Source organism: Caretta caretta, chromosome 24, assembly GCF_965140235.1.
Source record: "Caretta caretta isolate rCarCar2 chromosome 24, rCarCar1.hap1, whole genome shotgun sequence".
Taxonomy (NCBI): domain Eukaryota; kingdom Metazoa; phylum Chordata; order Testudines; family Cheloniidae; genus Caretta; species Caretta caretta.
In genome coordinates, this window is record NC_134229.1 from 11,808,480 (window position 1) to 11,826,525 (window position 18,046).

The 18,046-nt window shown below is 47.9% G+C and overlaps 1 protein-coding gene and 1 non-coding gene across 7 annotated transcripts in view; both read right to left on the reverse strand.

Moving 5' to 3' along the window:
- Positions 1-17,585, reverse strand: part of CFAP45 (cilia and flagella associated protein 45) — a 61,513-nt gene extending 43,928 nt beyond the window's left edge. For 3 of the 6 annotated variants that reach the window (XM_048828904.2, XM_048828905.2, XM_048828903.2), the window contains exons 1-4: positions 17,427-17,583; positions 16,832-16,957; positions 8,495-8,637; positions 4,739-4,883 (exon numbers count right to left, since the gene is read on the reverse strand). In XM_048828904.2, coding sequence (XP_048684861.2) covers positions 4,739-4,883; positions 8,495-8,637; positions 16,832-16,957; positions 17,427-17,429 — 417 coding nt within the window. In that variant the 5' untranslated portion in view covers positions 17,430-17,583. Of the gene's footprint in view, positions 1-4,738; positions 4,884-8,494; positions 8,638-16,831; positions 16,958-17,426 lie in introns of all 6 variants that reach the window. The other 3 variants (XM_075123019.1, XM_075123021.1, XM_075123020.1) reach the window with 3 other exon arrangements.
- LOC125626233 (U6 spliceosomal RNA) lies at positions 11,696-11,798 on the reverse strand. The gene has a single exon (XR_007353705.1). It is a non-coding gene; the product is annotated as a U6 spliceosomal RNA (small nuclear RNA).
- Positions 17,586-18,046: the final 461 nt, after the last annotated feature.

Genomic DNA, 18,046 nt, shown 5'->3' on the forward strand with positions numbered 1-18,046 from the left:
AATGCTCACCTGACTCTGAAGGGGGGAGGGAGGAAGCCAAGAGGGAAGAAAGGACATGATAAAAGGGAGAGACATTTTCCATGCTCATTCTCACTCTTCCACCTACATCTGCAGACACCACCACCACCAACTGAAGTGCTGATCAAAGGGGCGAGCCTGACTGAAAAGTAACCAGCCAGCCTGTGGTGAGAAGCATCAAAGTTTTTAAGGACATTGAAAGTGTTCAGATCAGCTTAGAATGCGTTTTGCTTTTATTTCATTTGACCAAATCTGACTTGTTATGCTTTAGAAAAGAAAAGGAGGCAGCCAGGGAAGAAGCTGCACACAGAAGGGCCATGCAAGACAGAGAGAGAGAGAGAGCAGGAAGAAAGGAGAGAGAGCGAGAGTGAAAACATCAACTGGACCTGCTAGAGAAGCAGAACCAGAACCTGCTGACCTCAATGACTCCCGTCACTCCAAAAATTCACAAATGGGAACACTTCTGTCCTGCATACAGTGAGGACAATGATATTGCTGAATATCTGACTACCTTCGAAAGGCTGTGTGTAATACATGAAATCCTTGATAAGAGTTCCTACCCTGATTACAAAATTAACTGGTAAAGCTGAAAATGTATTCAATGGAATGCCTATTGACGATGCTTTAGACTATTGTAAATTTAAAGATACTGTTTTGCGAAGTTTTCAGATTACCCCTGGAACATAGAGTTAAATTTAGGAATCTTAAAAGGGATATTGGTATGAATAATGGGGAATATGTAAGCAAAATGGAAGATTTGTTGAGAAAATGGGTGAGGGGTAAGGAGGTGGCAAGTTTTGAGGGAATGTTGGATCTTGCTGCTCAAGAGCATTTCCTAAGCATATGTGAGGCTGACGTGAAGCAGTGTCTATGGGACAAAGATATCAAGTCTGTGGATGAGAGAGCTTTTTTTGCTGATGCCTTTGAGCAGACTCAGAAGTCTATTGAGGGCAGGCCCCAGAAAGAGGGGTTTAAAACTGGTGGGAAGGAAGGATCCCATTTTGCCCCTGGGAAGAGAGAAGGGGTCTGGGAGCCTAAACAGTCTCTTACCCAAAAACATTCCTCTACTGACAGGTTTCAGAGTAGCAGCCATGTTAGTCTCTATCTGCAAAAAGAAAGGAGTACTTGTGGCACCTTAGAGACTAAAAAATTTATTTGAGCATAAGCTTTCGTGAGCTACAGCTCACTTCATCGGATGCATGCAGTGGTAACTCTCATCCCAAATCTCCTGTAAAAGCAGAAGAGCCCAGAAGGTGCGATCAGTGTAATTACACTGATCACCTGAGCAATAGATGCCCTGTGCTAGGAGGAAGCAGGCAAACAATAGCTCATGTTAGTTCTGCTGTCCTCAACACAGAAACCCCCCAAGCAACGGAAACCTATTATACTTGTTCTGTGAGGTTAGTCTCTGCAGAACCAGATATGGAGCATGTTAAGGCTGTCTGTCCAAACTGATGGCAGGGAATACTTGGAGCAGAGGGATACAGGGGCCCAGATCTCTCTGTTTAAGTGGAGTGTGGTCCTAAAGGCCACTATGTTGCCTGGCCAAATGGGAGAGATTGTGGGGGTGGGTGAAAGCAGATTCCTCATACCACTAGCTAAAATCCATTGGTTTGGAAAGTGTTTTGACTGTGGGGGTAATGGAACACCTCCTATTTGACCTGCTCCTTGGTAATGATTTTTTTCTGTGTAGCTCAGGTTAAAGTATTTGCCTGTAGCAGGAGGGAGTGTTATGCTGGGACCCGTGAGGGGAAGAGGGGAGGTCTCAGGAACTGCTGAGAGAATGGGAAAGAGTCTCCTTGATACTTCTGCAGCTGGGGGAAGCAGTGTGCTTCCTGGTGGGAGGGTGGTTGAGACCAACTCCTGCACTGCAGCTGGAGGCAACACCACATCAGGAAGGGATGGGAGTGTAATACCTGCCGGAGAGAGAATTGTTCAGGTTGTTAGTTGCTAGCAGGTCGCAGCTGAACCAGAGGCAAAACCAGCTCAAGGGAGCAGAGAGCAATGTGTCCAGAGGAGAGCCCAGAGAAGGGGCAGGAGATCTCAGAAACCACTGAGGTGGGTGAGGATTCCTGTGACTCTGTAACACAGGGAAGCAGGGTGCTGAGGGGCTGAGACTAGCTCCTTTCCAGCAGAAGGCAACATGTCCTCAGGCACAGGGGCAGGAGAGGTGCTGTCAGTGATTAAGGAAACTGTCCCAGTTGTTAGCTGACAGAGTTCTGCAGCTGAAGGAAGGGGCCCAGAGGAGGAAACTGGGGAAGGAATAGTGGGGGTAAAGGAATGTCTCCTCACTAGTCACTTGGGGCAGGATGCCCAAGACACTAGGAGGATGGCTGGGTCAGCATCTGTGCACCCAGGCACTCAGCCTGTGACCCAGGTTTTGAGAAGGAACTGTGTCACTGACCTCCTGGAGGGGAGCAGTCACACAGCTGACTTCTCAGGGACAGAGACAGGGATGATGGAGGGTACCCCAATCCAAGTCCCAGTTTTTCAGGATGCTATTCCTGATAAGAAAAGGAGTACTTGTGGCACCTTAGAGACTAACAAGTTTATTTGAGCATAAGCTTTCGTGAGCTACAGCTCACTTCATCGGATGCATCTTGTATTCCTGATAAGTTTTTGGAAAGTAACTGTGTCTCTTTACATCAAGATGCAGCTCCAACGCCTGTAACAACAGAGGAGTTGAGACCAGGAAATTGCGAGGTGGTTGTCTGCCAGAATACAGACGACCCAACTCACCGAAGTGGGGGTGCTTTCCCCCAGGCTGGTGAGACACAGAGAGCAGTTAAGGGAAAGCTGCTGGGAAAGGTTGAATCTGATCAAAGGGTAAATACACCTAGCCCAGAGAGCACAGATCACAGCCCTCCCGGGGGCAGGGAAGGACTCAGTGCTGGGAGGGGGAAACACAGGGTAATCCCAAAAGGGGAGCTCTATTACCTACATATGTACAGTCCTGTGGTTGGGAGACAGCTCCCCAAAGGGCCTTCGAAGACCTAGACCCTTATCTTGCCAGACCTTGAGATACCAAAATGCCAGAAACATGATTAAATTAAGAGCCCACACAAAGGGAAACACTGGAGGGAAAAAAGCCAGTGACTAATTACATGGGAGAGAGTCAAAGGACACCATGGGTAATGAACAAACTAACCTCAAACTACACTAACTGAACAGAGGGCATGGTATCATAAAGATACTTGTAAACACCCATCTGTGATAAATATTTGGGTATTAATGTTAAGTTTTGGGGATAAGAATTTCAACACAGATGTTAAACCTTATGATAACGCTACTTTTCAATTAATACCTGTAAACAGGTTTAAAGCTTATCACAGCAGAGAAACCATTAAAAAAAAACCTCCTGGTTTGCTGTGTGTGACTGGGAAAACTGAGGCATGCTGCGTCATGGCCTTAATGGCAGGACGCCAAGAGAACTATAACAAACTGCCTTCGAGAAAGTTTACTGCAAGAGGGTTAGTCACTGAATAACAGGGGAGGTGTGATGCTCTGTAACCTGGGGGAACACCCTACATCCCCATGTTCATCTTTATAAAATGACTGTTTGGTATCCAATGCAAAGTTTGTCATGTTGGGTGTCTTCGGAAAGCTCCTAATACACTGAGCATGGTTGTTATAGTGATGTTATAGTAATTGTTGCAGTAATGTTATAGTAAGGTTATAATTTCATACATAGGTATGAGGGACATAGGACATAGTTATGAGGCTGAAAATGTATCCTCATGGCTTAAAGCAAGCCCATGCAAAAAGTCTCCAAAAACAGAGGCAGTTCACGCCTTGTCAGGGCATAAATGGGACAACCCCAGTCCAGCCTCACAGGAACAATGGACACTGGCTTAGGCAGCAATGATAGAATCTGTTAGACCCTTGAGGCAATCACCCCCTTCCTTCGGGTAGTTTGGGACTGCAATGAGGTAATGCTCACCTGACTCTGAAGGGGGTGGGGGGAGCAAAGCCCAGATGAAATGCTGATCAAAGGGGCGAACCTGACTGAAAAGTAACCAGCCAGCCTGTGGTGAGAAGCATCAAAGTTTTTAAGGACACTGAAAGTGTTCAGATCAGTTTAGAATGCGTTTTGCTTTTATTTCATTTGACCAAATCTGACTTGTTATGCTTTGACTTATAATCACTTAAAATCAATCTTTATAGTTAATAAATCTGTTTATCCTACCTGAAGCAGTGTGTTTGGTTTGCAGTCTCAGAGGCTCCACTGGGATAAGAAGCCTGGTACATATTAATTTCTTTGTTAAATTGATGAACTTATATAAGTTTGCAACATCCAGTGGGCATAACTGGACACTGCAAGACTGAGGTTCCCAGGGTTGTGTCTAGATATGGGCTAGTATCATTCGCTTGCAAGTAGCTGGGAGCAGCTGATATGCCAGAGGCTGTGCATGAACGGCCCAGGAGTGGGGTTCTCACCGCAGAGCAGGGTAAGGCTGGCTCCCAGAGTCAAGGATGGGAGTGGCCTTTACTGGCCTAGCAGATCAATGGTCCAGACAAACACCAGAGAGGAATGTCACACCCCCCTCCCCCTCTGTCTAGCCCAATGACCTCTGGCAGGCAACAGCTGGACCCAGCACACCACGAATGCCTGGGGTGGCTGCCTTTCCCCAGCAAGTCAACCCTACATGGCCATTTCAAACAGCATCCTGGAATCTGCCTACAAACCAGCTGACAAAAGGAAGCAACAGGAGACACATACTATAACAGCTTCCTTCTCTGCCTTGAGGGCTGCTATCCTGGCCTCACGCTCCTCCTTGGTCAGTACTCGGGATGCAGTCTTAATGCGGTGGAAATCCTCTGGGCTCATAATGAGGGATTCTCCTGATGGGTCCTCTGCAGGAACACTGGCAGAACAAGTGAGCAGGGCACAGAGAGCAGAGTCACTGACATAGATTCTCCCTACCCCACACCTCGCACACACTTCCCCATAACCACATCAGCCTGGGCAATGTCTGGTGGTTTCCTGTGTGGAGAACAGACCCTGTGGTGCTGCCTGCAATAAGGGTTACCGGATCCATGGAAGGACCATGAGGGATTTGGGTGTAAAGTCACTGGCACTGCCTTTGGCCCAATGCCTATTTCATTATTTATACGAAGTGGAACACCTTCACCAGGAGATATGGAGAGTCTGGCTCCAGAACACCCCATAGCCCTGTGATTAGGGCACTCACCTGAGAGGTGAGAAACCCTTGTTCAAATCTGTTCTCCTCATCAGGCAAAGGGGGAAATTGAATCAGGGTCTCCCACACCCAGGTGGGTTCATAATCGCTACACTGAAGGGTATGGGGGAGTTCCTCCTTGTCCCCTCTCCCTGGCCAGTTTGTGTAGTTAGGCATTCTTAGAGCACACAGATCAGAGCAGGCCCTGCAGGCAGGATAGGTTTGAGGATCACATTAGGAAATAGGCAGACACCCAAACCCCCATGGGAGTAGTGTCCATGCCTCGAGGCAAAAACTTAAGTGCCTTGGGGACTTTTACAATGAACATGTAGGTGTCTACAGGGTTAGGGAGCAGCTGAGCAGGGATTTGGTGAACTGCCGTGGTACCCAAATCTGGACCTTTGTGTATATGGGCCAAAGTGCCTGGGCATAGTCTAGTGTGGGGAGTAGGCAAGTAGGAGTGCTTCAGGAGAAGCACTGTCAGATTAGTGGGGAAGGAAGATCCCCAAACCCCAGTGAGAGCAGCATGATGCTATCACATGCTGGGCAAACTGACCTCACTCCAAGAGTGACTGTGTTTAGACATGTTCAGTGATACTGTGTAAGTGCAGAAAATCAAAGACTCCCCTTCATGCGACTCCAGTGCAAACATTGAAACCATCAAACACATCATAATGCAGAACTCCAAATACGGATTCAAAGGTGAACTGGGTGATATCCACAATGGCACAGAGCAGGCCTTGAAATGGCTTATCGACCTGCAAGTGCATCTACAGAATGTTGCTCTGCAGATCCCATACATGCACATGAGAGAGAGGGGCAGCACAAAGACAATCATGACTAAGCCCAAGCCCAAAGCCTATAGGCCAGCTTTCCTCCAGGGACTGGATTTGATCCATACGGAGTTTGGATAGAAGCACATGGTACCGAACAGCACAAGGTGCATCTGTGACAGCATGATGCCAACAGGTCATTTCCTGTGGACTCCCCATAAGTTTGACTGGAATCACAAAAACACTACGTGTGGAGCTATTTAGCCCCTGATAAAAGAAGTTCAAAACATTTCAGAGTCGGACTTGAATTTCCCAACTTTTTGTGAAAGCAGCTCAACTGTCATCCTGGTGCTTTCACCAGTTTCAGTGGGACATGATCATCTTCACTGCCTGTCCTCAACAGCAGGTCAGCACTGCTGTGCACTGTCAAACAGCTGTTGTCCTCCACTGTAGTAGTAGGATTTTGTGTTTGTATTTTGTATAATTTTAAATAAAAAATAATAATGTAGCATGCATTAAATGTATTGATGTATGATTCAATCATATTCTGCCAGCCACCCTTTCTGAAAGCAGAAAGGAATGGCCTAGTGTGCCATTGGTAAAGATGCATTAGCCAAAATCTTGTGTCCGAAGCTAATTTCAAGGCAGTGACAGACTTTTAGGATCACCACTTTGTTGTAGGTTTAGCATTTTAAAATAAGTAAAAAAATGCAATGATCAACCTAGCTGTCCACTAGATTGATCTGGACTCTGGACTGGTAACTATAACATTGACTGGCAGGACAGTGTGTGTGTGTATTTGAATGCATATGCTAATTGTTGTATATCCAATAAGCATGGCGTATTGCCTTTTCCCCTGAAAAAGATTCCGTGTACTTCTTATAAGCATAACACCACCCCAGTGATGTTTGCATTTCAGAAATGGATGATATAATCCCTGTGCCTAGTTTGTATGGCAGTTTGTTGAGATTTCAAAGTGTATTGAATCTCTAGGGAAAGAAGATACCAGGAAAATATAAGGACACTCTCCTAACCAGGAAACAGAAAACACCTGTATACTGCACACATTGCTGACAAATGACCCTTAAAGGGTTAATATCTTTATAGAAGGCAGTGTAGTTTCCTGTAATGAGAACAGAATGAGGAAGCAGAAGCAACTGAATTCTAGTCCAGGTTCTGCAGCTGACTCACTGCATGACCTAGGGGAAGCTGACTGTGCCCCCATTTTCCCAGTTGTAAAATGTGGATAATATGGGTCTAATTCCTGGGGGAGTTCTAAGAAATAAATGACTCTGTGTATTACTCAGATACCATGGTGATGGGCGCGGTATAAGAACTCGAATAGAAGAGAATGTGTAAGGCACTTTGAAGATGTTCCGTGCTAAGTATTTAATAATTATTAGTAGTATTATTATATGTTGCCTTTCATCCACCCACATAAATAGTGATACCTGCTGAACGATTTCTTCAAAGAGAGCAGCAGCAGACAGGATTCCAGAAACACTTCAAAGAATGGTTAATAGTAATAATAATAATATCATTGCTGTACTCAGAACCTTTCATCCCACAGGATCCAAAACAGCCACCTTGTCAAATGAGACATTAACCTAAGTGCCTCGGTGTTTGGTTGCCCAGTCTGAGACATCTTGGGCCTGATTTTCAGGCACTCCCATTGACTTCTGTTGGCGCTCTGGCTGCTCAGCATCTCTAGAAGTCAGCTCTCCGGGGTCTCAAACCGGGTGCCCAAAAAATTGGAGTGCTCAGCATCAGTAGCCACCTTTGAAAACGTTAACCAGAGTGCCTTGGATCATTTCACCTACCACAAAAATGAACCCACCTCTGGAGTGAGATGTGATGGCTGTTTAACAATGCACAGTAACATTACACAACAGTTCAAGCCAGGAGGTGAAGAAGCCTGCATGAAGTTAAAACTGCAGGGAAAATTTAGGGAGGCAGAAAGTAATTGTCCTGGCCAAATACCAATTCAGACAATAGCCCACAAAGTGGTTGTGCAGGTTCTTTAATGAGTAATCATGGCCCTTCTTTTACATTTCAGTCCTGCTTAGAAAACATTCCTGGAGCAATCCACAGCCCTGTCTGCTGGGTGTTGACAATGCACTATTTTCTGTACTTAGGCTGCCTTTCACACATAGGGGGACATATGGGACAGTGTTTGACCAATCACTGCTTATGTCTTGAAGGTGCTCTGTGCTGCTCCTGCCCTGCATATACTATTGACTGAACAAGAGGGGCCTGTAATGTGGCCACTGAGGAAGGGAACTTTATAGAGCAGGGTGCTAACAGTGCTCTCTGACCGGCTCTCAGGAGGAGTCATTCCCCTCCACGGTGGGTAACTCACTTCACACCTCAGACCAGACATTCCAGGGGATTGCCACTTGCTTCATCTACAGGAGACTACACAGTAAGGGCTAGCCTAGCACTGTAGCACTTTCATGGGACAGGCATGCAGCCCCATGGGGTCCCTAACACAACCTCAAAGCAGAGGCTCAGGTGCTGGCTTACACGAGATCACGGATGAGGTCCCTGGTGATGAGGCGGATGGTCTCAGGTTTGTGGCCCCAGCCACAGGCAGAGGGTGATTTCTGGACAGTCTGCACATCCCGTAGGATCACTAGGGGGCTGCCAGAGCATGATCGCTGCAGGTTCTGAAAGAAAGAAAGAAAGAAAGAAGTGGGGTCTTCTCAGGGTTGCTCATTGCTCCCCGCACAAAACACACCTTTGGAATCCTGATGTGTCTCTCCCCTGGCTCCTGTGCATGGCTGTACCATTGTGTGAGCACTAACCCCCAAGCACTAACTTACCACAGAACATTCATGACCCTTTCTGGCAAACATCCTGACAGACTACTGGGTCAGGGAACTGGAGCTGAAGCTTTTCACCTGGTTCTAATCCAGGCCAAACACCCAGCCCCTTTCTAGCCCCAGTCACCAGAACCTGAAGGATATTCTCTCCTAACAACTGTTTAGGTGCCAGCATCAGCCCTAGTCCATGAACATTTGGCTGAACTGAGCTGACATTGTTCACAATCCACCTGCCTAATGCCCCAGAAATAGCCGTACTTACTCTGATTGGGGCCTGGCAGAAGCAAAAAGCTAAAAGCAGAAAGGAGTGACGACGAGGTTTGGATTCTGTAGGAGCCAAGCATCCAGCCCCTGTCATAGACACTGGATCCTGCAGAACAGATTAATTCAGCCCTAGAAATGAACCTTCCAAAGAATAACTTTCCCTAAAGCTGGTCCTGTCCCCATTCATTTGAGCTGACATTGCCACCTAGTGAACAATCCAGCACACTCCAGGGGTGATTCAGCTAGACCAGCCTGAAGGCACTTGTGCTGTCTTCTAATACAAAAACATGTATCAGTACAAGCGGTTTGCTAATGCACCATGGAGGTAAAAAGTTCAAATGCACAAACCCAAGAAACTGAAAGGTGATGGTCTCCAGAACAATGCTAACGGAGCCATGCAGCACTCCTGGAGATCAGAGATGGACTGTGGTGCTGGGACAGACCCAGTGCAGAATGGTCCCAGGGTGGCGAATGCAGCGTACTGAATAGTGCTGCGTCTGTAGTACCTCAAAGCTCTTTGCACACCTGGACTAATTAATCCCATGAGACAAAGCAAACCTTATTACACCCATTTTACAGATGGGGGAAACAGACCCAGAGTGGGCAGACTGGGTCCTGTGACACATGCCTAGAAATAGATGTGCAATGTGGCTAAGATAAATGCTGCTCTGGGGATTGTAACTTTGGATCATCCTGATTTGTCTGTGTCAGAATTCTCAAGATTAATATAATCTACCTGTCAATATAGCATCTAAGTGGCAAATGATGAAATAACAGTGTTAGCACTGAATTACCTACCCTTTAACACAAAGAAAACAGTGTCATTTATTCCAGTCTGTGACTGAGTCAGCCAGTCCCACAGTTCCTCTTGATCCCACAGAACTCATCAGAGTGGCTGTGTTTACTCTGTGCTGTCACACATATCAAGGAACTCAATTAATGCTACAGTGATTACTACACTAATCTCCCTGCTGAAAAACAATATCTGCCTGGAGGCTTGTGTGATATCAGATCATAAACCTGTCTAGAGCTCTTCTGGCACTAGTCTGGCCTTTAATACAGCAAGTCCCAGACTTCAGGCCAATGCTCATTCCCCAGCTAAAGCTGGACTCCTCCTCCTTGTGGATCAGGGTGCCTCTTGAGAAGCCTGAAGTGTGAAAGGGCTGTTACTGTTCATTTAACCACATTTTCTACCTCTGCTTTCCTAACTCAGAAATGGCCAAAAGGGTTTTACTCGATCTTCTCTGAAAGAATCATCTTGGGAGTGAGGCAGAAATAGGAAGTTTTAGCCCAAAACAGCCATTTTGGATAAAAGAATGGAACACGTCCTTCACAAGTTGCTAGAGTGCAGCAATCAGCACTTACGGGACTGGGAGCCAGCAGCCGCTCCTGGCTTATACAGCTCTTCCCCTTGTGACTGAATAAAGATGTTCTCAATCTGTGTTGACTAAGTAGCTACTAAAGCCTTGCCTTCTCTGCTAGAAAGGAGTATATAGCACATGAGCTATCCCACAGGGAAAACCCAGTGAAGACAAGGCACTAGTTTCACTGGGAGGTAAGCCCCAGGAGTGGGTACACTGCTGACCTCACGTAGTTTACTTGATGGTAAAACTAAAGGCCCAGATCCACAGAGGGACTTAGGCATGGCAACACCAAGCTTTGCAACACCTAACTTTTAGACTTCTAGAAAATCACTGGAATAAACAATGTGATCCACAAAGTCTGACTTAGGCACCTAGGCGCCGCTACAATGAACTGGTGCCTTACACTGTGACTCACAAAAACCAGCATGTTAGGCGGGGTACCACCTAAGCTTGCCGACAAGATGGGCATGTCCTAGCCCCCTGCCCCTCAGAGTTCAGCCCCTAAATCTGGGCTGCAAGGGAAGTGCCTCTCTCTGCTTGGGATCCAGAGCCGGGAACTCCTCTCGTGGAGTCAGATGGCTTAGGTGCCTCAGCTGTTTCTTATGAGAATGAGTAAGGGTCTCCCTAACTATGCACACAATGGCTAGGGTTGAGGGAGAAAGGCAACCACTCTTATAATCTTTAGCCCAGTGGTCAGGGTACTCACCCAGTATATGGGAGACCCTTGGTCAATTCCCCCTCTGCCTGATGAGACAAAGCGATTTGAACAAGGATTCCCCACCTCTCAGGTGAATGTCCTAACCACCGGACTGTGGAATGACTGTTGCTCTGTGTCTGCCCCAATTAATAACAAGATAAAATTCAATAACGATAAGTGCAAAGTACTTCACTTGGGAAAGAAAAATAAATGCAGAACTACAAAATGGGGAATAACTGGCTAGGAGATGGTGCCACTGCTGAAAAGGATCTGTGGTTATTGTGGATCACAAATTGAATACGAGTCAGCAATGGGATGCAGTAGTGAAAAAGGCTAATGTCATCTATGGTGTATTGACAGCAGGGTCATATGTAAGACATGAGAGGTGACTGCCCACTCTGCTCCGCACTGGTGAGGCCTCAGCTGGAGTAGTGTGTGCAGTCCTGGGTGCCACACACTAGGAAAGATGTGGACAAATTGGAGAGTCCGAGGAGAGCAACAAAAATGATAAAAAGATTTAGAAAATCTGACCTATGAGTAAGGTTAAAAAAACTGGGCATGTTTAGACTTGAGAAAAGACCACTGAGAACGCTTCACGACTGTGCACGTCATCCTTGTACAGGGGCCATGCTAATCTTCTCTGTATTTTTCCTATTTTCGTATATGTGCTGCTGAAGCGAGAGGAACCTGATAACATACTTGAAGACTGTTAAGGGCTGTTATAAAGAGACTGGTAATCGATTGTTCTCCATGTCAACTGAAGATAAGGCAAGAACTAATGGGTTAATCTGTGGCAAGGGAAATTTAGGTTAGATATTGGGAAAAACATTCTAACTATATGGAGAGTTATGACGGGAAAAGGCTTCCGAGGGAGGTTGCAGAATCCTCAACATTGGAGGTTTTTAAGAACAGATTGGAGAAATACCTGTCAGGGATGGTCTAGGCTTACTTGGTCCTGCCTCAGCAATGGGGACTGGACTTGATGACTTCTCAAGGCCCCTTCCAGCCCTGTGCTCCTATGAGTCTATGAATATTTAAATTATTGAGAATATTCAATTATTTCATTATAGTAGAACTATTTCAACAGGAGAGATCACGGAACCCACATCAGAATATCCCATAGTTCAATGGCTAAGACACTTGAGAGGGGACATCCCTCCTCCTCCTATCTCCCCCCTCATATCTCCCACCAGGCTATAAAGCCATTCCCTCTCTCTGCCCCAATGACTATTTAATCCAAAATGGAATGGCTTTAACAGGAGAGATTGAGGAATACCCACATCAGACTATTACATAGCCCAGTGGTTAAGACACTCTCCTGAGAGACCTGAGACTGGCCCCTCTCCAGCCCCGTTTCAAATCCTTTCTCCACATCAGACAAAGTGGGGAATTGAACTTGGGTCTCCTACATCCTAGATGAGTGCTCCAATTAGTGGGCTAAAAGTTACAAGAGAGGAGGCAGCAGCAGCACCACCACCTTTTAGAAACCTAAACCACCTGACTCCAGGAGACAGATCCCCATCTGTGCATTGCTAAACAGACTTAGGTACTTCCTTGCTGTCTGGACTTCCATGAGAGGGGTGGGGCTTAGGACACACCCTTCTTGTCGGCATATCCCACTGGCTAGCTTAGGTGGCTCCTCGCCTAGCATGTTGGGAGCCTGTGGGCCTAATTCAGCCTTTGTGGATACCATTGTTCTTCCAGTGTTTCTAGGCATCTAACAATTAGGTATTGCAACACCTAAGTACCTTTGGGAATCTGGGTCTAGATGCCAAAGTCTGGGGTTGTGGATCAGGGCCAAGGTGCCTTGTCTTCATGGTGTTTTTACTTTGGGATAACTCACATGAATTAGTTAGCCTGAGCTTTAAAAAAAACAAAAACAAAAAACACCCCACACTTTTTTTTAATCAGTGAAAACAAGCAAGAAAGCCCAGAGCCATAACGAGACTTACGTGTTGCAATGCCTACATTTTAGGCATCCAGGAAATCACTGGAACAACCCATGGGACCTACAAAGTCCGAGTAAGGTGCTGGGATTCCCTATACAGTAACTCCTCACTTAAAGTCCTCCCGGTTAACTTGTTTCATTGTTACTTGCTGATCAATTAGGGAACATGCTCATTTAAAGTTGTGCAATGCTACTTTATAATGTCTTTGGCAGCCGCCTGCTTTGTCCACTGCTTGCAGGAAGAGCAGCCCATTGCAGCTAGCTGGTGGGGGCTTGGAACCAGGGTGGACTGGCAGCCCCCCCATCAGATCTCCGCTCCCCTAAGTTTCCTGTGCAGCAGCCGCCCAGCAGGCTATCAATTGCAGCAGTTCAGCTGTCCCTCCCCCCACTGCCATGTGCTGCTCCTGCCCTCTGCCTTGGAGCTGCTCTCCAGAGCCTCCTGCTTTCGGGGGGAGAGGGGGGCTAATGTCAGGGTGTCCACCTGCACCCCGCTTACCCCATCTCCATAGAGTGGGGGGGGACACACGACAGGGCTCAGGACGGAGGGATCTTCCTGGCAGCAGCTGCTGCGGTCTCAGCTTGCTGATTAACTTAACAAGGTAATGTACTTAAGAGTGGTGTTAGGTACTTAAAGGGGAAATGCACATCTCTCTCTTTCACACAAAGGGTGTGTGTCTCTGTCTGCCATGCTGTCTCCCCTCTCTCCATTTGTGCTGCTTTGCAGAGCGTGAGGCTACATTAACAACTAGTTAACCCTTGAGGGCTTAGCCAATTGCTAGTTCATCATTTAGCAGTAAGACATTCCCTGGGAAATATCCCACCCTCTGACTCCACCGACTCAACCAAGCTTCACAATCATCATCGTGTACAGTATTAAATGGTTTGTTTAAAACAGAGAGAGAGAGAGAGAGAGAGAGAGAGTGTGTGTATGTGTGTTCGTTCTTTTGTCTGGCAAAAAAAAATTTCCCTGGAACCTAACCCCCGCTATTTACATTAATTCTTATAGGGAAATTGGATTTGCTTAACATCGTTTCACTTAAAGTTGCATTTTTCAGGAACATAACTACAACGTTAAGTGAGGAGTTACTGTACCACAAATGGGGAGAGACAGAGGCCTGAGAATGCGAGCCACAAAAGCAAACATGTTAGGCAGGGAATCTCCTAAACTAACCAATGGCTGTGTCATAAATATAAAGGGAAGGGTAAACCCTTTTGAAATCCTTCCTGGCCAGGGGAAAGCTCCTCTCACCTGTAAAGGGTTAAGAAGCTAAAGGTAACCTCGCTGGCACCTGACCAAAATGACCAATGAGGAGACAAGATACTTTCAAAAGCTGGGAGGAGGGAGAGAAACAAAGGGTCTGTGTGTCTGTCTATATGCTGGTCTTTACCGGGGATAGACCAGGAATGGAGTCTTAGAACTTTTAGTAAGTAATCTAGCCAGGTATGTGTTAGATTATGATTTCTTTAAATGGCTGAGAAAAGAATTGTGCTGAATAGAATAACTATTTCTGTCTGTGTATCTTTTTTGTAACTTAAGGTTTTGCCTAGAGGGGTTCTCTATGTTTTTGAATCTAATTACCCTGTAAGATCTCTACCATCCTGATTTTACAGGGGGGATTTCTTTATTTCTATTTACTTCTATTTTTATTAAAAGTCTTCTTGTAAGAAACTGAATGCTTTTTCATTGTTCTCAGATCCAAGGGTTTGGGTCTGTGGTCACCTATGCAAATTGGTGAGGCTTTTTATCCAACATTTCCCAGGAAAGGGGTGGTGCAAGTGTTGGGAGGATTGTTCATTGTTCTTAAGATCCAAGGGTCTGGGTCTGTAGTCACCTAGGCAAATTGGTGAGGCTTTTTACCAAACCTTGTCCAGGAAGTGGGGTGCAAGGTTTTGGGAAGTATTTTGGGGGGAAAGACGCGTCCAAACAGCTCTTCCGCAGTAACCAGTATTAGTTTGGTGGTGGTAGTGGCCAATCCAAGGACGACGGGTGGAATATTTTGTACCTTGGGGAAGTTTTGACCTAAGCTGGTAAAGATAAGCTTAGGAGGTTTTTCATGCAGGTCCCCACATCTGTACCCTAGAGTTCAGAGTAGGGGAGGAAACTTGACAGGCTTATATCAATGAGAGGGGTGTGTCCTAAGCCCTGCCTCTTTCAGGGTTAGGTGTCTAAAAGCCTTGGCTGCAGGGAAGCATGTGACCCAGAGTTGTACACCCCTCTCCTGGAGTCAAGTGGCTTAGGCACCTTAACTATTTCCTGTGAATTAGGCACCCACCTAACTCCATATAAAATAAAGCATGGTAGTGTTATAACACTTATCACAGTGGTTAGCACACTCACCCAAGCAGTCAGAGATTCAGGTTCAGTTCCTCCCTCTGTCTGATGGGGGACAGGGAGCGGAAAAGTATTGGAACAGGGGTCTTCTACCTCTCAGGAAAGTGCCCAACCACGGGGCTATGTGATAGTCTGATTTGGAGATTTCTCAGTCTCACTTGTTGAAGCCATTCCACTTTGGATTAACTAATTAAATAATCATTAGGACAGAGAGAAACTGAATGAGAATGACTCTATAACCTAGTGGCTAGGACACCCACCAGGAAGGTGGGAAATCCAGGATCCCGACCCCCTACTCCAGTGACTCTTCAATCATTGTTGTGGATACAGACTAACACGGCTACCCCAGTCATACTTCCATCATTTATCATAAGTGGAACAGCTTCAACAAGAGAGATTGAGGGTGCCTCCCATCAGACAGAGAGGGGAATTAAACGTCTATCTCCCATATCCCAGATGAGCATTCTAACCACTGTGCTAAAACTTGTAAGATCATCACTACTACCTCCCCCGCCTCCTGGATTTTGAATGGCGCCTGATGTGGTGGGCATGCTCTAAGCACATTTACTGGATCAGGCAAGGTAGGTGGAGGAGCAACTATCTGCTCCTGGTTTTTGGTTTGCAATGGGTATCAGGCATCGAGATGCCTAGAATGAGGCAGCAGCGTGTGTGCCCAGAGGCAGACTCATAAGCATCTAGGAAATCTTTACAGAGAAAACAGGTGTCAAGGGAGTTTAGATGTCTACAGGGCTAGACACCAGCTGAGCAGGTTTTCTGTAGATCATGGTGGTACCCAAAATTGGGGCACAAGCCCCTAAATCCCTTTGTGACTCTGGGCCTAAGAGATTAGAATACAGTTGGATTTAATTAGGAACAACTGATTCTTTCAAAGCCTGATTGCAGTGGGGCCATGAGCGTAAGCTATGGGCCACCTGTGGGCTGACTACCCCTGCCTATAGTTTCAGGGTAACAGCCGTGTTAGTCTGTATTCGCAAAAAGAAAAGGAGTACTTGTGGCACCTTAGAGACTAACCAATTAATTTGAGCATGAGTTTTTGTGAGCTACCGTGAGCATCTGATGAAGTGAGCTGTAGCTCACGAAAGCTCATGCTCAAAAAAATTGGTTAGTCTCTAAGGTGCCACAAGTACTCCTTTTCTTCCTGCCTATAGTTACAGCACAGGCTATAAAAGCCCTCAAACAGTCCCTTTCCTGAGTCTCATCAATAAAGGAGCTGGAAAGGTGCTTTAGTGGAGCTCCTTTATATCCAAGGAAAGAAGGGAGTAAACGGGTATATTCGTTTTCGCTTCTTTCTAGGGTGTTTTATACTTGATGATTGTGCTTTGGAAATATTGTTTGCATTGTTCTACTGGTGTCTCAACACCAGCACAGGCCGAAAGGGTGGGACAGTTGCCCATACAAGCCCCTTTCCTTACCTTGGCAATTCCAAACAGGCTCTCGTCCACCTCTGAGTTCATGGCCTTGGTTCTGTAGCGAGTGCGGGTCCTGGACCTGTTGGATGCACTGGATGAAGCGCTCATTGAGCCAGACACGCTGGCCGGCTGGGGAGCAGGGAGAGAACCCAAGCCCTTGTTAGTCACAGCCGCTCCCAGCACGGGGCCAACACAAGCCTAGAAGCCAGAGGGTTCAACCTGGGATGCGGACGTGCCCTTGCCCTCGGGGCGGGCCTGGAACAAGGGGGTCGCCCAACATCCACGCACCGCCCAGGCCGGGCACTTCCGAGGGAGCGGCGGGGCTGGGGGCCTGGCCCGCGGGCAGGGGAGGGGAACACCCCCAGCGGGCGCAGGGAGCGGAGCGGAGCCTGCTGGCGGGGGCCTGGGCTGAAGGCTCCGCCTGGGAGAGCCCCGGGAGTCGGCTGGGCTGGGGCTGCGGGGAAGCCCGCCGCCGGGAAAGAGGCAGGACGAGGCCCGGGGCGCGGCCCGTCGTTAGGGGTCAGTGGAAAGGTCCCAGCGTGCTGCGGGAGCAGCCGGCCGGGATGGCGGGACGCGGGGGGCCGGGCCGGGCTCTCACCATCTTCGCTGGGGCCGCCGCGGCCGCCCCTCTCCCGGCTCGGCGCCGGCCCCCGCCCCCGGTGTTGACTGGTCGCCTTGGCAACCGCGGAGCCCGCGGCCTCTCCTAGGCAACCGGAGCCAGGGCGTGGAACGTTGCGGGTCAGCCGGAGGTGATCCACCCAGCCCCGCCCCCTTCCCCTCCCTCTGTCCTGGCTGAAGGGAGGCCGCTTCCGCCTCAGTCGACGGGGGAGGGGGCGGGGTTGTACTTCAGAGAGAGCGGTACCATGGAGGTGTCGGAGGAGCTGACGCTAGAGCGGCCCGCTTGGGGGCGCGCTGGGCAGCGGGAGCGCGCGGGGGGGGGGTGAGTGGAGTCCAGCCTGGGCGGGGCACGCGGGGCGGGGCCCGGCGCTGCCCTGAGCCCCAGGTTGGCAGGGGGCTGAGAGCCATTGAACCAAACTGTAAACCCCGAATATGATGGAAACCGCTTCAAGCTGGGGCACGGCAGCGTCACCAGCACCCCCTAGTTCCAGCACCTCTGGCCCAGGGCCTCCCTGAGCCCTGCCTAGCGGGGCCCTGCCTCGGTACTCGCTGCAGCCTTCGGTCCCAGTGCCGTGGGCACTGGGCGTGTCCGTTGGCTCG